The sequence below is a fragment of the Festucalex cinctus genome, chromosome 7, assembly GCF_051991245.1.
Source record: "Festucalex cinctus isolate MCC-2025b chromosome 7, RoL_Fcin_1.0, whole genome shotgun sequence".
Lineage (NCBI taxonomy): Eukaryota > Metazoa > Chordata > Actinopteri > Syngnathiformes > Syngnathidae > Festucalex > Festucalex cinctus.
In genome coordinates, this window is record NC_135417.1 from 5,050,972 (window position 1) to 5,075,702 (window position 24,731).

Genomic DNA, 24,731 nt, shown 5'->3' on the forward strand with positions numbered 1-24,731 from the left:
AGGCGGTGTTTACTTATGCACGCCAATGTCTACGTAGATGTTGGTTTGATCTCGAATGCTTTATTTTGAATGCCTTATTTGCGATAGCACCGGAAGTGTATTGGAAAAGGGTCAAAGGTGGCGTTCGAAATTATGGCTGACTCGTTACACTATATTTCTTTCTTTCTTCTGCAATGCTGACAATGCGGTGCCAGTAGTCACCGACAATGCTCCATTCCATAAAAACAAGCGTTTGTCTTGTCTTTCACTGACTATGATTGATATGGATTACAGAGCTGTGCTGGAGTTTGCTGCATTCACCAGGGCTGCTTCGTTGTTTTTGCAGGTACTGTTGGTCTTTTACAGTCAAGTTGTTTAATGTATGGCTGTTGAGCAATGAGCCAAATTCTAATCAATTTTGCTATTTTAGTTAGCTAAATAAATATACTGTATACCCATAGACACCGGGGTAAACTCAAGTTAAGTTATAAAAGAGTACATCAGGTGTGGGCTAACTTAAAAAAATAAAATAACGTGCAGGTCATTCATAAATTAGTAAAAAAAAAAAAAAAAAAGTAACATAGTTTACTTTAAAAATAATTAACTCTCATTCTAAATTATGTTAACCCTTTTTTTTTCAGCTATTCACAAGGGATTGGTACTGAGCCCTGTTGGGTTTGTTGTAAATGTGTATGTTTTGTTTCACTGTGAGTTAACACTTGAATTCCTTCCAACAGGCTCTCTTAAACGCTGCCATCCCTGACCACGATACTGATGTGTTCAAGCCCCCACGGACAGAAGAGTCTCTATACTTGGACTCTGCGGTGGAGTGGTTATTTGGTGGTCTCAGCCACTGGGACGCAGAGCATTATCTCCTCATCGCTGAGAGAGGATACATCTACGAGCACAACTTTGCTTTTTTCCCCCTGTTGCCCATCATCTTGCGGGGCCTGGCTGACACACTGCTGTGGCCACTGGGCAGCTGGCTGAGCCTGCGAGGCCGTTTACTGGTGGCGGTCGCCCTTGGGAACAGTATCCTCTTCCTGCTGAGCGTGGTAGCATTGCACGCGCTCAGTCGGGTGGTTATGCAGGACAAGCGTCTCGCCCTGCTTTCCACCTTCCTCTATTGCATCACACCTGCCAATGTTTTCATGACCGCTGGCTACACGGAGAGTCTGTTTGCCGCGCTGACGTTTGGGGGTATGTTCCTCCTGGAAAAAGGATTCACCTTTAGGGCCTGCCTGGCGTTCAGCATAGCCTCAGCGGCGCGATCCAACGGGCTGGTCAATATTGGTTTTCTTTTGTATCTTCCATCGGTATATGCCATCTCCCAGATCCGTTTATACCGTTCAATTGCAAAAGGCCGCAGGAAGATTTTCTACTACATTTGGGTCATCATCCGCCTCCTGCTTACGTCTCTGCTAGGAACAGCAGTCATTGCCCTTCCCTTCTGCGCTTTTCAGTACTACGGTTATAGAACTTTTTGTACACCAACAGCCTCCTTAGACCGCATCCCCGTCGCTCTTGTCTCCTTGGCTGAGCAGAAGGGCTACCGTATTGCGGATGAAAATAGTCCTCCACCTCTCTGGTGCATGAGACCTCTCCCCATCATGTATTCCCATATCCAGGACGTGTATTGGAACGTGGGCTTCCTCCGGTACTTTGAACTGAGACAAATACCCAACTTCCTTCTTGCGTTACCAATGGCAACTTTGGGTGTAGTGGCAGCTTATGCTTATTTCCAAGCAAACCCGGAGCTGTGTTTCAGACTTGGACTTTGGGAGGCACATTCAAAGAAAGGCCTCGACAAACCAATACCGGGATTTTTTAACCCGAGAGTATTTGTATATGTTGTGCATTCTACTGCTCTCCTGGTGTTTGGGACCTTGTGCATGCATGTGCAGGTAAGAATGCAAGTTTTAAATACACTTCACTTCACAAATATTGTACTTTACTGTACTTTAATATATTTAATTCAATCTCCGGTGTAATAACCTTATTTATTAATTGATTGAATTTTTATTTTTTTATTTTATTATTATTATTATTATTATTATTATTATGAATTCAATCTCTGGTGTATTAACCTTATTGATTGATTAAATTTTTATTTTATTTATTTTATTATTATTATTATTATTATTATTATTATTATTATTATTTCTAATTCAATCTCTAGTGTAATAACCCTATTTATTGATTGATTGAATTATTTTGTATTTTATTATCTGTTCTTATTGCTGCTGGACATATAAATTTCCCAGAGGGAGCCATCCCAAAGGGATCAATAAAGTCAAGTCTAAGTCTAAGGACATTCTAAATTTAACCCATTAAAAAAAAAAAAAAAAAAGATGGCTTAAAAATCTGTGACAATGTGTGCGCAAGATGAACCATGATAATTTTTCTTTCACTAAAATGTAAACAATTCCTCTCATGCTTCTTGTTCTGTTTTCAGGTCCTAACCCGATTCATGGCCTCCTCGTCTCCCGTTCCCTTCTGGATCAGCGCTCATCTGCTCCTCCTCAATGAGCCTCTTCTTCATCGAAGGAAAACGTCAACGCCCAACGTTCAGCTGAAGACTTCTGCCAAAAATGGGTGCAAGCACACGCCTCAAAATCCCATCATTGCGTTGATACCATACATCCGAATGTGCTCCCCCACCACAAAGAGCATCCTGGGCTACTTTCTTTTGTACTGGGTGCTCGGCTTGGCAATGCACTGTAACTGTCTACCGTGGACTTGACTGAGTCTATAACAGAAGAATTCAGTAATAATCTGTGAGACTACTATTTTTAACAATCCACTATTGTGTAATATAACCGAGAGTTTTATTGTCATGAAATTAACAAAAGCCGAACAAAGCATGACAAATGTTGTGCATTCATTTTGGTTCTAAAAAGAACTTTTTGAGTAGATGTAACAGTTATTAGGGATGGGCATTTGACTAAATAACTTCTAACTAATCAATTTATAGATTGTTTTAAATATATTTATGTATTTTTAGTAGAAATGGGAGAATCTGTGAATGTTCTGAGCTCCAGTTTCCATGCTGGTGGTGTTTTGATGAAAATAATGTCATGACATAATGTTGCACTTCTTTAGGTCTGAGACTAGTTTACTAGTTGTAGCACATTAGTCCAATCAGTTTTTTCTCTATAGTGTTAAGATGAATTATGACGAATCAGTTCCACACATCCTTCCATCCATCCATTTCGTAACCGCTTGCTCCTCACAAGGGTCGCGGGGGGTGCTGGAGCCTATCCCAGCTGGCTTCGGGCAGTAGGCGGGGTACACCCTGAATTGGTTGCCAGCCAATCGCAGCAGTTCCACACAATCTACCAAATTCTCAATGAGCAGTTGAGTATCATGCCTATCCAAAACAAGCAAGCTATTCTTATTTATTTATCGTAGTTGTTAAACTTGAGCATTGTGCACATGAAACTTGAATGTTTGTTATTCTTGTCTTTGTAGTATCACTGGTACCTTGGGTAAAGGAATTTTGTGACAGATGCCGCTGGCTGATTAAATATGTGTAATGTTTTTAACTTGACTATGTATATACTTTAAATATTCAACTTTCATTTTGAATGTAAATGAAAAATATGGTATTAAATTGCATGCTTTATCTGAAACAGTTGCATTCTAACGTGAATTCATCCAACTATCTGCTTGAGCACCAACCAAACGTGTTTTAAGACTGTGGGAGGCGTGAGTGCGTAGTAACAGTGGCAACGTAAGATGGCTGCCCTCCGGCTTCTTCCGTTGTTGCGTCGTGACGTCATTGTCGACGGAAAGCGACAAGGAAAAAATTGCATTGCTGCATCAAGGTGGACGCGAAGCTAGTCGGGGCTTTCTCGAGGACTGTTTATCAAAATTTATACGCAATGTGTATTCATTTTATTGTAAACATTTGGTTTAGTTTACAAATATGTTAACGGGCATTGGGTCGACTGGGAAGCGGGTTCATGTCGTAAAAGTCATTTACGAAGGAGAATGTTTCCTCAGGTCCGCTAGCTAATATTAGCATTGATGATGACAGCCATCGTCGGGGGATGCTAACCCCGACAGCCCCCCTGTTGTAATGACGGAGCTCGTTTTTCTTTGAGAGCCCAACTGACTGAAAAGATATCGTCGCTCGTACCTCCGAAGAGCGGCGGCGGATCTGCCGACAGGATGAGAAACTGTGAGTACCAGCAAATCGACCCGCTGGCGCTGTCGGTGGCACCCGCTTCGGTTCAGAACCACGCCGACAAGAAAGTGGAGCGGCCGCGGAGAAAATGGGAAGTGTTCCCGGGGAAGAACCGATTTTTCTGTGACGGACGGGTCATCGTGGCCAGACAGAGCGGCGTCCTCCCTCTGACACTGGGGCTGATTGTTGTCACCTGTGGCCTTTTCTTTGCATTCGAGTAAGTGCTAAAGCATTGTTTATTTTCTGGCGTGCGCTGGACACAACTTGTTGCTGTACACGTGTCACTACAAATTATTTAATGTCATGAACATACATACGCTTTTCTATTTCTAGTTGCCCATTCCTTGTGAAGCATCTGACAGTCTTCATCCCCGTGATCGGTGGGGTACTTTTTGTGTTTGTGGTCCTCTCCTTGTTGAGAACCAGCTTCACAGACCCAGGCATCCTACCCAGAGCCACCTTAGACGAAGCTGCAGACATAGAGAAGCAGATAGGTAAGGTGCACCCATTGTAAAGACAGATGGGGTGAAAGAGCTTTGCCATATGGGGACATCTGTGTGTGGACTACATTTCTAAACTTTAAGCAGCTTTACTCTAGCGTCACTATTGGAAAAGCACAGCAGCTGCGCATTTGTTCCTGACTTTATAGTTGTGCACACAACAAATGAGTGATGCTCTTTTTTTTTTCTTTTTTTCTTTTTTTTTTAAAGATACCTCAGGGTCCTCATCGTATCGCCCCCCTCCGCGGACCAAGGAGATCCTCATCAACCAGCAGGTGGTCAAGCTCAAGTACTGCTTTACGTGTAAAATGTTTCGCCCTCCTCGGACTTCACACTGCAGCCTTTGTGACAACTGTGTGGGTAAGGATATGATAAGTTGCAGTGTGTTCCACCCCAACTTAACACTGTTTTAGACTAGGTGATTGACTTTCACGAATCCATTGAGCCATTTGAAAACACATTAAAGTCCACTGGGTTGAGAAAAAAGGGGAAATAATGACACATATATTGGGAGAAGTACAGGTGATATTGCAAGTTAGTCTTTAACAGGAAACATAATTGGAATTGCAACATATTTGATGACGAGAACAACCATCATTAATGGGGATGTAACAATATCCAAACATCACGATACGATAATTGTTATTAATAATAATATTGTGCTTTTGTACATATTGACTCGTTTCACAGGCATATTACGTTCCCCTTCATCTAACAGTTAGCGTAAATTTTAAACATAGAAGGGCCAAAACATCCCTAATGAAACTGAAATTGCACTACAAAACTATCCACCAGAGGGTGCTAGAACTGCATAAATTGAAATCAACCTGACTTTTTTTTTTAACAGATGTGTTCCTTTTAAATACCGTGATCATGACGACGACGATATTGCTGCAGTTTTAATATCACAATATCGCCCTTATTGTTACATCCCTAATCTTTAATACAGGGGAAGTTGCAATTTTCCCCATCTATGGAGGACCAAAAAAAGCCAAAATAATAAATAAATAAAAGTGAAAATGAAAATTGATATATAGAGTATGAAATAATAAATATTAGAGCAGAGCATTTTTTACTTATTGATTGACATTAAATTATATATTTATTTTTAATTTATTTCCACATTTATTTTTACATGTATATTTTTTTGCATCTCGTTTTTTTATTTTATTTTTTATTTTTACTTTATGTGTATATTGTTTTATTTCCATTTATTCATTTATATCGATTTTTTAAAATATATTTTATTTTATCTTATTTATTTATTTATTTATTATTTTGGCGTTTTTGGTCCTCCATAATCAACAAGTAGTTACCATGTTTGTCTCACAGTTTATAAGGTAAAATAATACAATTGAATGGTCCACATAGGAGAAATTGTGTTGCATTTGATGTTCGAGTAGTACAGGGCATAAAAGAACAATGCAGGTTGTATTAAATAAATAAATAAATAAAAGTTAATAAAAACTATTTACAATGACTTTACCATTGGAAAAGCATGCATGTTGGGTTAATTGAAGACTCTAAATCAGGAGTGTTTTGTTGGGGCCACATCGTAGATATGGTTTCCTTGCCTTTATGACTGACGTTGTGAACACAAATAAATGTATGATTCATATTACATAAAAACAACAAATTGATGAAGAACTAGTTTTGCATACTGCTGACATTTGCATCGTCCAAATCTGATAAAAGAGAAGCTTGTACCAGCTTCTTCTTACATTACTGAGAAATCAACCACTTTAAGAAAAAAAAAAAAAAAGAAGTGCGCTAGTTTGCGTGACTGTTTGCTTATTGCAAAGCAAAATTTTCCACATTTGTTTATGGTAACTCAAATTGACAGTTCAATAATGATTGTCACATAATCCGAACGTTGAGTAACTGAATATTTCCAAATGTTCCCAGTTGAACTTTGCAGGGGAAATTTACTGTACAGTATAACCAACTGTGTATTTTCCCTTTTGCATTCCTCCTCATGTGTGAACGTACAACCAACCTGAACCTGCTTGTAAAGCGAAAATGTTTTCACATCCACTTTGCATGTTTTTGTTTTCAGAGAGGTTTGATCATCACTGCCCGTGGGTGGGGAACTGCGTGGGCAAGCGCAATTACCGCTTTTTCTACAGTTTCATCATCTCCCTGTCTTTTCTGACATCTTTCATATTTGGCTGCGTCATAGCACACATTACCTTGCGTAAGTTGATCACGCTCGATTGACAGAACCGATAACGTGCGAGTACGATACCCGACTGCCTATATTTTTGTGTGCAGGTTCTCAATCAGGTAAAAGCCTCATCCAAGCCATCCAGGAGAGCCCTGCCAGATATCCTTTTTGTTTGCTAACTTTTCGTTTCGGCCTCATCCAAACTATTTTGGAAACGCATGTGTAGTTGTGGCAAGAAATAACACAGGCTGCCAAGCCGTTGTGCAGTCTAAGCCAGTGCTTAATAGGATCAGCGTTAGCACATAGCAAGGCAGATGGCTTTCAAGCAAGAGGATCGCTGCCCCGTGTCACCGCCTTGACGTCATCTTACACCGCACGCTTGTTGTGCTCTCACTGGAGTCACGTAGTTTCGTTTCTCACGTGACACTTTAGTACGACAAATCCCCCATAATGCAATTTAACAGCACAACAATAATAGTGACGATAATGGCACTATTACAATGCTACAGTGCCTTGCAAAAGTATTAGCCCCCTTGAACATTTTGACAATTTTGGTAATATTACAAGGCAGACTTCAAAACATAAAATTGTATTCTTTTTTTGTGTAAAGAATTAACACAGAGTGGAAAACAATCATGAATTGGAACAAAATTTATATATTTTAATAATTTTTTAATTTTATTTTTACAAATAAATAGCAGAAAATTAGAGCATGCAAAATTATTTACCCCCTTTTCTCTCAGTGCAGCTTGTGTCCAGAGGTTCCCTGATGATTTCTGAATTATAAGATGCTAATACTTTAGCAATGCGCTAATACTCCAATGAGATGTAATAAAAAAAAAAAAAAATCTGTCCTAAACTTTGCCTTGTACATATTGTTAAATAATTAAAGACACGCCCCCCCCAAAACAAATAAATAAATAAATAAAATAAATTAATAATAATAATAATCTTGATAGTAATATGTTATATGCAGCCCCACTAGTCTAAATAAAGTATTCTGGTTAATATTGCGCAATAAGCAGCAAAATCCAGCATTTTTTTATTTTATCAATATCAGGGCATCAATTACTGTATATCGAAATCAATAATGGCCAATCTATATTGCTACTTGCTGTCAAGTGAATTTGACATCACATTTGCTCAGGTCTCAGATAACAACCAATCATGGCTCAGCTTCAGAAAACAGGTGAGATGTGATTGGTCGTTGCCTGAGCAACTGTAATGTCGACAGCAAGTGGCAAAGAAAACGGTTGGATTTTGGTTCATAAGTCATATTCCACAAATGTAATATTAATCAGGAAGTCATGTTTAGACTAGGGACGTTAAATAAATAATTCTCAGCAAGATGTGTGTTTATTGATAACAGTGGTATTATTCCTTGACTTTGCTTTTATACTGTGGTGGAGCTGGTCATTTGTTTCTTCTCCATCTGGTCTATTTTGGGCCTCTCAGGCTTCCATACTTACCTAGTAGCCTCCAACCTTACTACAAATGAAGATGTAAGCAAACTAAACTCCATATAAGATAATTTTTTAACTGGGTATAATAACTGCAATCTTCTTTCTCTGTTCACCTTTTAGATTAAGGGCTCCTGGTCAAGTAAAAGGGGTGCAGAGGAGTCTGGGAACCCGTACACTCACAACAGCATCCTAGCCAACTGCTGTGCCACATTATGTGGGCCCATGCCCCCAAGGTGTGTCAAAGAACTAATGGTGCTCGATTGGCCACTCATTGTTTTGCTTTGACTCAAAAAAAAAAAAAAAAAAAAAAAAAAAAAAAAAAAAAAAGCAACTGCGTGCCTTTTGTAATCAATCAATCAACATTCAGTTTCATCCAGCTAATTAATGAAGTGTTGTTTTGAAGACTTGCTGAACTTGTTGACACCACAAGACTGACGTCATCTTTTGTGCCGCGCAGCCTGATTGATAGGAGAGGCTTCCTGCCGCCTGAGGAATCCGTCCCCGCTGCTTCTACCTCCGAGATCGAGCTGCCTTCCTTCGCAGCCAAGAACGATGCCAACATGGTAGGATGAACCGGACAGTGGTCCCGTCCTCCCGCTCCCACCCCCCTTAGTTTTTTTTTTTTTTTTTTTTTGGCAGACAGATGGAATTTATTTAAAATATGTAAATGTGGAAACAGAATGAAAGAATAATTGCCTTAACGTAACAGATGAATAAGAAAAAAAAAAAAAAAAAAGCTTCTTGAAATAAGTGTTCCAGTTTATATTGGAGTCGGTGACTAAGCAGACTTGCTGCTGAAGTGGTTTTGACACAGCTTAAAATAATCGTTCTTGTTAATGGATGTTTTTAATTGTTTTGTTGTTCCTGTCTTGAACTTGCAATGTTATAAGCTAAACATTGCCAAAAGAAAGCGGAAGCGCATTTACTAGCCAGAAACGTGTTTGAAGTGCTAGTTGAGCTTGTTTGAGTGCCTCACACTCAAAATGTCTGTTTGAAATTTGACTGAAATAATGGTTGTTTGACATTTTTGAGTCTACAATACTTTTTGATGAGTCTACCTCTCGAATATTTCACATACAATGTACAGAATTTATTTTTTTTCTCATTTGTCATTCACCGTTGTGCATTAATTACACATTCACTGCCTTTGACAAGTATACTTGTCAATTGTATTTTTTAGAGTGGGGATAAATGGGGGCTAATCTGACTATGCTCCACAGTAAATGTCAAACTTGGAAACAACTTCACTGATGCCCAACCACCGGCAGATGACATCATTGCCCCATTTTATATGAAATAAACACAGTTTCAGAGTCCATGGGAGAAATGGCGGTATTTTGGCAAACCTACATTTTTCTACTGTCAATTATAAAAGAACGGGACGGGACAAAATGTAGGGAGTCTATTCTGTTATTTGGTAGATTCGGTTTATATATAATTATTGAACGTAATATCACATGGGTATTAAAAATTTTGAAATGTTCTAAAATGGCTGGCAGTGAATGAGTTTTAAAAAGGGAAACAGTTCAGCATAACTTTAAAAAGTGTCTTATAATTTCTTTAATAAAGATTATCTTTGTATTTTGGCAAGTTGGTTTCTGTTTTAAATGTGTTTTTACTCTCTTAATTCTTCGTAAGCCTGAAACACTACATTCCACTCCGAATGGGCTCTTTGCATAAATCCACTACTTCCTGAACTTAACACCAGTCCTTCGTTTCCTGTCTTTCATCAGTGGACAAGCTGATTAATCCAGGTGTGCCTGACCTCAGTAACTACAACAACATTGGCCAGACACACCTGGATTAATCAGTTTGTCCACTCATGAAAGACAGGAAACAAAAACGTGGTATTCAATTCAGGAAGTAGTCGAGCTGTGCAAAGAGCCCATTAACCAATCAGCAAGGGGTTGACTTGTCATGTTCACAAGACGTCGCATTCAATGCAATTCTTTGTGTGTAAGATGTAAGTTCATGAAGGTGTGGTTGGAAGAACTTGACTCTGACCTCAATCCACCCCCACATTTTCCACTATCTTGTCGAAAATCCTCTCAAAAGAGCGAAAACTCAACTAGCGGCGAAAGGGAATACAAATCCATATTTGCAATACTGCTAAATGTCAATTTTTATGATATCCACCTATTATGTCGCCTTTTTGCTCACTGTTGTGCTATATCCGTTGCATCCGCCAGGAGGAGACCTGTCAGGATTTTTCTTTGTCCTGCACAGCCTGAAAAAAAAAAACAGGACAGCGTGTATAAGGTTAGCAAAGGGTCAATCGCATCTTCACCACCTTTCTTTCCTCCATGACGTGCTGCCGTTTGTTTTGTGCAAATGGAGTTTGGTCGGATGTTGCGACTGCTTGTGATGTTGGGATTTGTCCACTAACGCGAGTGTGCATGTTTCACTGCCATTTCTTCTCATTCAAATTCCGCTCACTCATGTTGGAGCTGGCTGGCGGCCATATTTGTGTCCATGTCCTCTCTGGATTTGGATGTAACGTTGTCTTGTTCATACACGTCTTACTATGGAGGACCAAAGCTGCTAAAAGTAAACTTGGGTTGCTCGACAACGGCGAGACTTCCTTGTTCGTTGAGCCACTCACTCGACCAATGAAAGGCAGTTTGCAACTAGGGGTGCACCGATCGATTTATTGGCCCCGATCTCCTTAATTTTGGGGGATCAGTGATCGGCCGATCCCTTAAAAATAAACCGATCTTTTCCACCGATCTCAGATGACAGTCTGAAAAAGTATCCTCTTCTGCTGAGATGATTAATAGGGTTTTATTTTTATTTGAGATAAATACTTAATGTGCAGTTAAAACAAACAGTTTGCATTATTTCACAGATATTGCTCAATGTTTTTCAATAAAACAAATTGGAACACTGAAGGTGGCTTATGGAAAAAAAAAAAAAAAAAAAAAAAAAAAAAATCAGGATCCGCAAAAATCCAGATCGGTTGGTCAGGCCAGAAAATTGTGATCGGTGCACCTCTATTTGCAACGGCGGAGTCCAACTTCAAGACACACTTAGGACCGCCCCCTCATTTGAATAACATTTCGTCCTGGCAGAGTGTCTGCAGGATGAAATAAATAAATGTGAGAGCAGAGCGTTTTTATTCATTGATTGATATTTAATTCAATTTATACATTTATTTTTGTATTTATTTTTAGATTTATTTTTATTTTTTTGAATCTTGTATTTTTGTAATTTATTTTTAAAAAATTTTATTTATGGAAATATATTGTGTTTTTATTTCCATGTATATTTTTTTATTTATATTTTTTAAATTAGATTTTTATATCCGTTTTTATTTTCACTTTTAGTCATTTATTTATTCTTAATTTTGGCAGTTTTGCTTCTCCGTATTTACTGCGTGTGCATGGTGATGTCAGCAAACACACGTTTCAGCGTTTCAGCTTCACATCCATCCTCACCTTGTTGCATATGGTCGCCTTCTGTCTGCATTTAACCTCCCTCCGTGCGTCTCAACAGACTGCCTCCATAATGCTGGATGCCAGCCAGGCTAACAAGTAACACTAACCGAGAACAGCACTCCTTTTGTCTACTCTTAACTTTTGCTTTCTCTTTTCCTCTCCGCATAGTGCACACAAAGCACCAAAGACGTGCTCGAGAGGATGCGCCACTCCTCCGCCTTTTACGGTCTCTGCCTTCCCGGCACCCCGAAGACCACCCCGGTGGGCCTGGAGGTTACCGGCGGTGCCCCAGCACGTGACCCGGAGACGTCGCCCGCGCCCACCCTGTGCTCTCCCTTCTCCAGAAGGAGCACGAGCGACTCGTTGCACTCCATCAACCCGGCGTTCCGCTTGGCGTCTCCTTCGCCCTCGCTCGCTCGAGTCACGCTGGTTCTTGGCGAGGCACCCGATGTTAGTTTCATCGCGTTAACCTGAAGGGTATCCACCTCGGAGGTCTCATAGGAGCTTTGTCACAAGTCCTGTTTGGTGCTTGAGTGTTGACTTGAAGCACAAGTGGACATTTAAAGCTTATTATTAAGCCTCCCCAAACCTTTCACAGTACAGAACCTCAAGCCATAGAGCCAAGTCAGCCGCGGTGTTTCATTTCCTGCTCGCATCTTATGCAAAGTGCTCCAAAAACCTGTGAACAAATGTGAGTTTCTGGATGATGACTATGAAGGGAAAAAAAAAAATCTTACAGGACCGGACAGAGATTCATTTCAGGAAAGGGGAATCCTCAACATAGATTGATTAAATCTGGCAACCACAAAAATTGCGTAAACTCAAATTTGAGAGGAGCAAAGCAAAAACATTTTGGAGTAGAGATAGACAGATTATTATAGATATTCAGCTGTTTGATGAATATCTGTATCAGCCTTTTTGAAGAATCATACGGCCGATAATAGATCATTTAAAACTATGTTAACTTCAGGGAACTATTTATTTAAATTTTCAGTTAGCTTTAGCACTCTGCACGTTCTGCTTTTGTTTGGTAAAAATGTAACATTTTGAAATTTTGGAAAACTATACTATAGAAAACAATAAGGAGCTATTTAAGTTTTGTTTTTGTTTTGTTTTTTTGTTTTTTGCCAATGACCCTAGAAGGTGTGAACTTTAATTTAAAAAACGAAGAATTATATTGACTAAGACAGGGGTGTCAAACATAAGGCCCGGGGGCCGGATCAGGCCCGCAATGGGGTTTAATCCGGCCCGCGAGATGGTTTTGTAAAGTTAAAAAAAAAAAAAAAAAAAGACTGTCGGCCCAATTAATCAGCCGGCCACAATCAAAGCTTATAAATTCATAATTACACAAGTAAGTCTCAGTTGAGCAATGCATCTTGTACATGGAATTGTTCTGAATGTCGTTATTTTAAACACAATTTAAAGTTAGTTTGTTTAAAAAATAAAAACATGAATCAAACACAAACATGCTGAATAAGACACATCCAACTACACATATGACAAGGATTAACGTCCTTATAACTTCATTAACGGCACCCGGCACACAATCAGTGAACAATATACAGGTTTATGCAAAAAAAATTTAGGACAATATTTGTACAGATGCGCCCCACAATTTAGGGCTGGCCCACAAATAGCAAAAATCTGCATGTAATTGACGGCAATGTTTTACAAATTATTTTACAATTTTACCGATCCGGCCCAATTGCGAATATATTTTCCTACATGTGGCCCCTGAGCTAATATGAGTTTGACACCCCTGGACTAAGAGTTAAAAACAAAAAACACAACTAAATTTTACAAATCTTTAACGATAATTGACTAAGATAAAAACAAAAAACACAACTAAATTTTACAAATCTTTAACGATAATTGACTAAGATAAAAACAAAAAACACAACTAAATTTTACAAATCTTTGAACAATTGTTTAGCTCCATATAGTGGTGAACTAATCATTCAGCCGTTCTTGTTAGCTAGTCTAGCGAGTTCTTGCTAGCCACTCATGCTCACTGGGTTGCTCGCTCGCTCACACCAAATAGTAATTGGTTTGAGAAGTATGGTCTGTCTGAGGCACCGTAGTGCGCATGCTGTCCTCGGTACGAAGCTTTGATATTTCACCAGCTAGACAGCGAGTTAACGACATTCCAAATAACCAGACTTGGTTTTCCTTTTGCTGTTTATTTGAACAATGGCTTCTGATCATTACCCACTTTAGGTCGTGTCGTAAAACTAGAAAATAAAATAGCAATGTGGTATTAGCTAACTGTACGTGACACACTGTCATGCTAGTGGCTAGTTATGTTGCACATTCAAAACTGTCCTAATTATCTAAAATGAATAAACAGTGTTGTTATCTTGACATCACATGTACTTAAACAATCCTTGTCCAAAGCAACAACAAAGTAGGAGCCAACAGTTCGTGTAAAAATGTTAAATGTGTCATCGTTGCATGCTGCCACATTGGAATGATAGTTTTTTTTTTGTTTTTTTTTTTTAACTCGGCAAAAACGGTGAACTCCCGAAGGGTAGAATACGGAAGCTTCAAAATCGTTAAATTCTATTAATTCACCACTAGATGGCACTAAAGTCGACACATTGTAGCTTTACAATTTGTAAACGCTTAAAAAAATAAGTGTTGAAGTTTGTATTTTCAACATTTTGACGTCAATATTTTCCCTATTAGTGAATATGACTACTACTAATGGGCGTCAGTATCGGCCCTGAGAAGAAGAAAAAAAAATCGGTCCGTCTCAATTTTGGAACCAAATACAAAAACTCACAACATTTGATAGCCTGTCAGCCAGTCCATAGTGTACCCAGCCTTTCGCCTCAAGTCAGCTGGGGTTGGCTCCAGGTCAACCACGACTCTGAAGGCAAGCGGTTTTGAAAATGGATGAATTTAATTAAGGGTTGGCCCAAGAACACACAAATACATCGCTATATATAGGCCTGATTTCATTTTTCCTTGATATCCAAAGAGCTCCTCATAGCTAGCGTCCTGTTTGCTACCAAATGTTTGGGAGCACCTGCTTTTTTTGGACGGCTAAATTTGTGAATTAGAGGGCAAGATACAGATGATGATGATGAGTATTATTATTTTACAATCTGTATAATTTGTTGTTGTGTCATCCGTACTACATGCTTTGTGCATTTGTTGCATTTGAGTTAAAAACAAGGTCAATTGAATTTTTTTTTTTTTTTTAAGTACAAAAGCTATTTTTGCATAGAATATGTATTAAATCTCAATCAAAACAAACCATTCCACATACTGCTGGGCCTCAGAGGGAAATGTTAAAAAAAAAAAAAAGCCTGTGTTTCCTTTGCCTCTGGGCTAGTTAACGGCATGAAAACTGACGTTGGTGTTTGTGGTTAAATGTTTCAATCAGGTTAAAGCCAAGTTATGTTTGGAATGTGGTTGAGGTCGCATCACCCGCCATTTTGATGTCTTTGTAGTTTGTACCCGTGCGGTTAGCACGTCTGCGTCACAGTTCTGAGGCTTCGAATCCTGGTTGCGGCCTTTCTGTGTGGAGTTTGCATGTTCTCCCTCCCTGTGCTTGTGTGACTTCTCACTGATTCCAATCCTCGCACTTACATGTTTGGCTTCATTGAAGACTCTAAATTGTCCGTGCGGCTTCAATATCACCTGCAACCCAAAATGGATGGATAGACGGGTGTACTTGTTTTTCGCAGTAAAACAAACGAACAAAAACATGACCTCTCATTTAATGGTGAACTTTCGTGTTCGCCACTAGGGGCCAGGATGTCCACAAAGATGGCACCGTCTGCTTAGACAGCAGTTCTTTAGTAATAATCGTACAAGTAGACCAAAAGGGCCTTTTGATGTTCTTTTGTTATTATGGACATGGGCATTAAATCTGCACATAGATTTTGAATCAAGTCTGAAGATGTGACAGCGGCGCTTAAAGCAATGTAAATAAAACAATCACTTTGTTGACATGTCTTGCTCCTCTTTGTTCCTCTCCCTTCCCCAGGATGAGTTTCCCAATTGCGGTGACAGTAAATCAGCCGTAGTTGGCCTCATGGAAACAATGAGGAGACGCATGTTGGGCGCACGTGTTGGGAGTGCGTGTGAAGTGTGAGCTCACAATGTGGACAACAGGCGCTTGAAGGCTACCCTGGAAGACAGGTGAGGAATGTGTGCATGTAAGAGTGTTGCTGAGATTTACAGTACATCTCACGGCCATCCACGGCGCAAGAACGGACGCGTTTGCTGTGGATGGAAATGTGTTTTTGTTGGGAGTTGCCATACAAGTTTCAATGGCACAACTGGTTTTGCTTGGCACTGCTCACGTCCCAATGTTTATTCTGTGCCCAGTTATGCTTTTAAGAGACTGTTCAGCCTGTAATTACCCAGCTTGAGAAGCAGAGCAAAATTTGTCTGGCGGCTGAGGATCATGATGGCTGCTGGACAGCGGCGGCTTGAGGTCAAGGTTTCAGTGGGTCCAATTGAGTTGCTTTCTAATGGTTGGATGAGGTTGTGGCAAGCCAAGCCGGAATAGACAAGTCAATAGTGTTGTAGTTGAGACCACACCAAGTGAGATGAAGACGTTATCGAGACCAAGACAAGACCCAGACTGTATATATTAGGGATGGGCGAGTAGGTATCGTTATCGGCGCCGATATCAGGATTAGTTTAAGGTATTTGTACCCGTGATGCCCTGAACTAGAAATAGAGGAAAATTGTCATTCATTTCAATTATTTCTTTAAGGAAAATTACTATATTGGAATATAAATAAATTTAAATTAAATTATAATTGTATTGTATGTATATTAATATAATAATGTATTATGTGTAATATTATATATATATTATAATTTTAAATTATTTGAATATAAAATTATTAGTATTTTTTTTTTTTGGGGGGGGGCGGAAAATTTTATGAAGTTGTGGTATCAGTAATTGTTATCGTATCGATGTCTACCCAAGAGTTGAGTATCGGTATTGGTATGGAAAAAAAAAAAAAAAGTGGTTTTGAATCGAGCATCCATATATATCAAAGAAAAATCACAAAAAATAAAAGAAAACGGCTTTTATATCTTTTTCATTTTGCTTGCAAAAAAGCCAAACTAACTAATTAAATATATAAATAAAGAAATAAATAAAAATTACTGCATACTTACCGGTAAAAATAAATTGTTCTGACAAGCCATGATAAATGTAATTTTACAAAAAATATAAATAAGAATATAAATGAAGTGAATGAAAATAAATAAGGAAATAAAATTACTACATACTTATTACCAGTAAAAATAAATTGTCCTGACAAGCCATGATAAATGTAATTTTACAAAAAAAAAAATGAAATGAATGAAAAAATACAATCACTGATTATAGTAGTAGTAGCCTCATTTCAACTGGTTAAAAAAAAAAAAAAGCCGTCCCCTTTCAAGACAAGACTGATAAAAAAAAATGCCTTCGATTCCGTGACGAGACCGAGATTCTTAAAAAGTAGCGTCATTCTTAAAAAGACCAGTCTCGAGACCAAGACCAATTTCAAGAACTACAACGCTACAAGTCAAGAGCTTTCTGCAAGCAAAATACTGGAAGTGGATGTGTATTAGAAATTCAACATGTAAACATTCTAGCACCGATGAGGGCTGCTGATTACAACAAAAAATATTAATCACGATTATTTTGGTAATAATTGAAATCATGATTATTCTAATGTTCATGTGAAAGAAAATGTTAAACATGTAAAGATATTAAGAAAAATAAATAAAATTCTTTGAAACGCTACAATTATCTGTTCCTTTTGGACCATACAAAATGTATAAAATTATTTAAAAAAAAAAAAAAAGGTGGAAGCTAGCTTAGCTAGCTCAACTTAATAACCGTCTGAGGTGAATGGTGCCAATGCCGGCCTTATTTTAAGGTATCAGTACACACAATGGCCAACCCCTTGTGACCCTTTTATGATCAGGAACTAGAAATGAGCCATTAGAAAAATAGGAAATTGCCATTAATTTCATGCAATTTTAAGGAAAAATGCGCAGCGCTTCTTTAAAATGATCTGTCGTTTTTCTTACTAGTGGTGTCAGTACTTAGCGATTACTTGAGTTGAGTACACATACGGGTATGGTACCAAAAATCCCTAAAAAAAAAAGAAAAAAAAAGATCAATTAACTCTAAATGTGGCATGAACGATATACTGTAAACTGGTCCATAAGTACAGCATTGCATTGCTTAGGATCGACGTCAAAACTATTTACACGTTACAGCATTCAAAGCACATTTGATATCAAGCTCCTACTGGACTTTGAGGACACGGACCTGAAATTTGATAACTTGGATGGATTTCTGTAAAACTTCGCTGTTATACGACCGTAACACTTCAAAAGACTCCGCTGCAAGTCTTGCCCGTTTGGCAAGCGCTATATCGCAGTCAAACGTAAAACAGATGGATCGACTTTGGCTCGGTCCCTTGCTGAGGGGAAAATGCCAAAGCTTCACAGACTCAGCAGCTGCGTTGTATTCCGAAGCAGGGCCCTCGCTTGCCAAGTCCAGTACAAATAGTTTGCAAGAGGATTGACGATAACTTGATTTAACATGGCGGCACGGGTGGAAGGTGCAACGGGTGCGCTTGTCAACGGAGATCTGGCGTGGCCGCGGGTGATTTATTTGTTCGCTGATGCTGCGTCGTGCTCTTTAACCTGGGCTAGAGGCAGAAAAGGCCACACAGTCAGCCGGACCAGTGGGCAGCTTGCAGAATAAGAGGGTGCGCTAAAAGTTAAAATAGGATGACTTTTTTTTTATATGTATATATATATATATATATAAAAGAAGAGCTTAGATCAGGCAGACATTTTGGCTTGGTGGGAGGATAAGTGCTGAGCTCGGCTGCTTTAGTTCCAAAACTCGAAGGGACATGCGATGATTGTCACTGCAGACGCAGTTTTTGTCTCTCACACTTTTTCGTGACTGAGCTCAAAACATTGGTTACAGCTGCGCACTGTAATTAAATCCAATACAAGATCTGCCTTGCGGCCAAAATATAATACTCGGTTTTGATCAGTGGTAGGCTGCACTTTTTGATACCTGGGCCTTCAAGGAAAGTCAATCTCAAATTTTTATTGACAATATTATGTTCTATGCAGCCCTACTAGTCTAAACACGGTACGGTGATTAACTCTTTGACCGCCAAAAACTTGTAATAACGTTTAGTAAAATCACAATGTATGCCGCCATAAAACGTTAAATGACGTCAACTACGTTTTTTTGTGTTGTTATCAATGGCCTGTGCAACGTCGAAGTGCAGCGCTGCCTGGTCAATGAGTTGTGGAATCAAAAACACCCACTAACTATGGCCAGCAGATAGCAGCATTAGCCGGTGTATTATATATATATATATATATATATATATATATATATATATAAATCCACCTGTTTTTACCCATTTTGCCACTTGCTGACGAATGAAAATTACATCACAGTTGCTCAGAGCTCAGGTAACATCCTATCACAGCTGCCCTGTTTTCTGAGTTTGGTCATGTGACATTGACAAGCTGAGCTAGGATTGGTCACTACCTGAGCCCTGAGCAACTGTGATGTCATTTTCAGTCGACAGCAAGTGGCAAAATGGCCGCCCTTTGAAATGGATAAAAACGGGTGGATTTTGTTGCTTAATTCATACAAAACGTAATTTTAATCACAATATTGTGCTTAAGATATATTATTACATATTATTGTTAAGAACATTTTTGAGTTAACTTCCCATTTCAGTGAGGATTTACCTAACTTAATCCAACTCATAACACCACCACAATCACATCACAATTATAGGAATCAACAAAACTAATACAAAAACATAATACAGTAACAGCATGTTCCAGGTACACTATTTGGTGTGGCTCAGAATCAATATTTATCTAAAAACATCCATTCACACATCCACGACAAAAAAATAATACAAAAACACAATATAAAAACATACGGCAGGTACATCATCTGGAGCACTTCAGAATCAATATTGATCTAATAAAATGACAAAACCGTCATGAATGTGAAGAAATAACCAGGAGATGCTGTTTGAACGTGTGCAGATTGCTCCAGACGTATTTTGCTAGTTGAAGTTGCCTGTAACAAGTTTTGGAGGATGTAAAAATGCTGATGTCATCAACGGCCAAGTCAATGGCCTCGTGCGGTCAAATGAGAAATCTAATTTAAAAATAGTCCCATTGCTAATATAGTTCAAGTGACTACTGACATGGGGACACATAGCTCGATTGTAAAAGTGTCCAATTAAGACACCATTGTTGTAGTTGTGCGTTGGATCAAACTGACTGTACTGCAGTGGATCATTATTCTCATCTGTTTGTTTTCTTCTTTCATTACTACTGTCAAATCAAAATGGAGCATTTATTAGATGTATGCAGGTATATTAGCACTGCCTATACAAAAAAAAAAAAGCAGGCCTCACACATATTGATTCTAAACATATAATTACATTTCTGTTGTAGTACCAAGACTGACCTGTGAGAGGCAGCATGGTGCCACGGGCCATCCAGATGGGCAGAAAATACGCAAAAGAAAGAGTATAGAAGAAACTAAACTGGGTCGTTGCCATCAGTGGTAGTTGCTAACTACATTATTGTTGCAAACTCTTCTCTTCGTCTCTCTTCTTCACTTCATTGTTGTGAACAATGTTTTAGCACTGTAGCATTAAGCAGGGCTCACAGATACTGATTTTAAATCTAGGAAACAATAACTTAATAGATGTCAGTTGTAGTACCAAGAGTGACCTGTGAGAGGCAACATGGTGCCACAAGCCATCCCGACTGGCAAAAAATACGCAAAGACAGATTATAGGAAAGAAGAAGCTAGGCTAGTTGTTAGTGTATGTGCTAACTACATTATGTGCTAACGACATTTTGTGTTTACAAATGCTTCTCCTTTAATCAATTAGAGGAAAAATCACACGCTAACACACCACACGATAGGATAATCAGGATATTTCAGACATCCAATAATCCTTGGCTGACTTTAATTGGGAAGAGAGGAAAATAGTCAAATAAGGCACCATTATTGGTTTGTCTATACAATATTAAACGTGTTTTCTTGAATGACAATACATCTAACCATCTCTTAAAAAAATAAAATAAAAAAGTTGATGTGCCCGCTCTGCTTCAGTAAGCCACATTTGGCCTGGTGTCGTGTTGTACAGTCGCAAATAAATACATAAATAAATCGATGTGACTCACTCCCAAAGTTGGTCTGCATCACTTTGTGCCGCTTAACGTCAAGAGTGTCAAGTGTCTCTGTGCTGTGCAGTGAGGCAGCAGGTAGTGGAAGGAACTGGCAGCCGTGTGTTGCGCCGCTGCCACTGATATGCGAAGCTGCGGAATCCAAGTGGCTAACATTCTCCTGGCGGATAACGTTTCTCAATGCGGAATCGCAGTGCAACCAAAAAAACTACCTTTCTGCTACAACAAAATATCTGCGAGCAAAGATGAGCTTTTTGGCCTCCATTTTGTTTTGACTGCAGCCAAAATAGAGGCGTGCATAGGTGTTGTGAACGCTTTCCTAATTTGCTTGCACAATAATAAGGTATGTGTGTGGGTTTGTGTCACGTGTGTCGTGGCAGCAAGGGAATGTAAATGGGTATCACGTGGGCGGATATATAATTATCTGTGTTGGGTTTGGATGTTTGACAGACAATGAAACTATCTCAACCCTTCGGGGTCACAGGTTAAGCGGGATTAGGTCACCTTCTCACCTTTGAATCATTGTGGGAATGCTGAAGCATTCCCAGATATGTTATTATGATTTTTATTCTCTGCACCTTTTTGCCGCGTAACAACTCCCACATAATACTTCCAATTTCCATTGTTCAAATTTCGACTAGCTTCAAAAATTCACGCCACCCGGGGTATATATTGTCTGATTCCACATTACTTACATTTTCCGCACAATTTAACGTTAAATATCAACTTTTCCCCATTCATTTTCAATGGGACAGACACTGAACTTTTTCTAAGTATTACTTGCCACGCCCACTTCCTTAGATACAATTTATCATCATGACCAGGTGTCTGATTTATGGTCGTCATAATTTATCTCTCAATTTACTCATAAGCATTCCACATGCATTCAGCTTTCAGCATTCCCACACAATTTCTCCAGAAATTGCACTTAGTCTAGTTTCTGAAAGTATTTGTGTCAAATACTCACAAGACATGCCAATTCCAAGTCCAGAAGTATTTTTTTTTATGATTTCACATTCATACACCACAAGTAAAAACAGCTTCAATGTGTTTGAAGTAAAAAATAAAATAAAATAAAATATCTATTCAATGAGCGCTTGAAGTTTGGAGTCCACAGCCATCGCCAATTTGTGCTATTGTTCCCTGGAGGTGCTTTGCCAATTGTCAGGCATTAACTCACTGCTTGTTTGTGACATGTTTGTTGCTTTCATTTTTGTCTTTCATGAAGCGAAACACATGCTCTACTGGCTTGAGTTCAGGATGCTGAGTTGGCCATTGAAGCTATATTCATTCCATTTCTTTACTTTCAAAAAGTCAAAAGTGTGGCGGGGGGCAAATAATGGACGACAAACAAATGTGTTGTAGCATGATGACGTTGCAAGCGTTCCTGGGGGCTGATCACATTCCAATGTGGTCAATAAGATTGATGTATAGCAGTGGAACGTATGGTATTTTAGCAAATATCTGTCTCCACTTTATTAAAGTAATTATTGATTATGAACTTAACTGTTGAACCCATTTGAACTCATTTGACTCTACGCTGATGAAGTGTAGACTTAGTTATCAGTAGGGATGTAACGATATCCAAACATCACGATACGATATTATCACGGTATGAAAGTCACGATACGATATGAAAGTCACGATACGATAATTATCACGATATTGTGGGGGTGTTGGCGATATTTAAAAAAAGATCACAATATTGTAAAAAAAAGAACTCATTCTAAAAAAAAAAAGCACAATATTGTGCTTTTGTACATAATAGCAATGCATATAAACCACCTACAATCTCTAATAACAATATTAATAAATAATTAATAATTAATAATAAACTTACTTGCAAGCACACATTGATCGCTTCACAAGCAAATTTGGTTCCCCTTCATCTGACGATTAGCATAGATTTTAAACATAAAAGGCCAAAACATCCCTAATGAAAATTAAATCGCACTAATAAACTAGCCACTAGAGGGTGCTAGAACTTCACAAATGGAAATCAACCTGACTTTTTTTTTTTTAACAAAAGTGTTCCTTTTAAATATTGTGAACATGACGACGACGATATTGTGGCGGTTTTAATATCGCGATATCACAATATTGCCCTTATCGTGACATCCCTAGTTATCATACTTTGCCGTATGTGCTGATGGCGTCTTTTCCGGCAACAATTTCCTACAATTTCACTTCATCTGTGCTCACTCCATTTTTCATGGAATATATATAAATAGTCTATATACAATTGTGCTCATTAAAACAGTTCTCAGGTGTTTTAAAGGGGCTTTCCTGTGTCATGCGAATGAAAAATCAGGATTTTCAGGTAAAGGCAGATAACAAAAGATTGACTTGGTTGTGTAACTACACACTTGATGGGGACAGGCACTCCAGAGACTAACTATTGGCGTACACACAATGAACATGTCAATGTTCTCTTTGTTTGTTTTTTAGGTTCAGAGAGGGCAAGGCTTGGTCGCCACAATCACACGCACAGAGAAAAAAATTGCTGCCAGACAAAAATGTATGTTGTTTGTATGTCTCTGAAATAGGGGCGCGTCACCTTTGAAGGGGTTGGTGCTCAAAGTACAAAAAATAAATAAATAAATGGGGGGGGGGGGGCAAATGATAATCTGACCGCAAACCCCCCAAAAACGAGCTGTTGGTTAAAATAAAAACAAATATCACGTAGCAATTTCCACACATATTTCAATTCAGCTATCATTGAGTACATGCTACGACGACTTGTATAGCTTAACAGAAAAAAGTTACAAACATCTACTGAAAGTTGTTGCTTGTATTTTTCAAATTGAGCTGATAGCTTATTTTTTACAGCGCGGTAAAACTCGTGCTGTTCACTACCTCATTTTTTACAGCGTGCTTAGACCCCTAGCGCTTGCCAACCTTTGTGAAAGTATAACAAAAGATAGTGTTTACATGATTAGCGGATAGCAACAATTGTACGTCTGCCTTGCTGAGTTGGAGTCTTCAGGGAAATTAGTTTATTGAAATTCTGAGCTACTGTTGCAAATTCCGACATATTCTGTGTACCATAAACGCATCAGGTGTCCGTCCCAATGGAAGAGGAATGTTAGTTTTACCGGAGGAGATGCATGCTAGCTTCAATTGAAATGAAGCTAGTTTAGTATGAAGTATGCTCTGTGGTAATATAATAATAAGATTATAATGTCTACAAGATCTGTCAAATGACGGCATTTGTTTTGCTTGACTTTTCTGCATTCTATGTCCTTGACTTTTGTTTACTGGGTGAGACTACGTAAATAAAAATGGAGCGGCCAACTTACCGACCCCCGGTTTAGTGGTGAGCGACCCGGCTTCGGATAAGGGCGTGTCTTGTAGTATGGCGTCATCCAAGGATAGCGTAATAATAATCATTTGTTTAATGTAAATGATGTTGTTGAATTTTAGTTTTGAAAGGCAACAGAATTACTTTCACAAACTTAATAATAATAACAATAATATTATTATATTATTATTATTAACAATAATAATAATATTTAAAAAAAAATAGGAAAAAGGGGCATTTTAGGCATCAGTGGCAAAGGGCTTGTGCTCCGGCACCCATGCATGTTTTTGAAATGTATAAGGAAATAAAGTAAAATTTCCACTTGGAAGAGAGTAAAATATTCAGAGTAAATTTTACTCAAAGTATTTTTAGTGTCTACAAGATAACTTGCCCATCCCATGAAAAATCCCATTAAAGATTTTTTTTTTCCCACTCAGAAATTCTAAGTAAATTTTGCAATGAGAGAGTTTGACTAA

General features: G+C 38.6%; 2 protein-coding genes across 5 annotated transcripts in view; both read left to right on the forward strand.

Moving 5' to 3' along the window:
• The first annotated feature begins 107 nt into the window (after positions 1-107).
• On the forward strand, positions 108-3,611 carry pigv (phosphatidylinositol glycan anchor biosynthesis, class V). The gene is made up of 3 exons (XM_077527082.1): positions 108-325; positions 717-1,883; positions 2,435-3,611. Exons 1-3 carry the CDS (start codon positions 254-256, stop codon positions 2,720-2,722), a joined length of 1,527 nt encoding a protein of 508 aa, XP_077383208.1. The 5' UTR covers positions 108-253; the 3' UTR covers positions 2,723-3,611.
• A 122-nt stretch (positions 3,612-3,733) lies between these two features.
• The window catches only part of zdhhc18a (zDHHC palmitoyltransferase 18a), a 32,521-nt gene continuing 11,523 nt past the window's right edge, over positions 3,734-24,731 (forward strand). Inside the window, exons 1-10 of one of the 4 annotated variants that reach the window (XM_077527085.1) lie at positions 3,734-4,385; positions 4,502-4,662; positions 4,879-5,028; positions 6,725-6,862; positions 6,940-6,991; positions 8,232-8,334; positions 8,416-8,528; positions 8,753-8,858; positions 10,485-10,554; positions 11,898-12,046. In XM_077527085.1, coding sequence (XP_077383211.1) covers positions 4,153-4,385; positions 4,502-4,662; positions 4,879-5,028; positions 6,725-6,862; positions 6,940-6,991; positions 8,232-8,334; positions 8,416-8,528; positions 8,753-8,858; positions 10,485-10,526 — 1,098 coding nt within the window. In that variant the 5' untranslated portion in view covers positions 3,734-4,152 and the 3' untranslated portion in view covers positions 10,527-10,554; positions 11,898-12,046. Of the gene's footprint in view, positions 4,386-4,501; positions 4,663-4,878; positions 5,029-6,724; positions 6,863-6,939; positions 6,992-8,231; positions 8,335-8,415; positions 8,529-8,752; positions 8,868-10,484; positions 10,555-11,897; positions 15,689-15,723; positions 15,879-24,731 lie in introns of those variants that run through there. The other 3 variants (XM_077527084.1, XM_077527083.1, XM_077527087.1) reach the window with 3 other exon arrangements.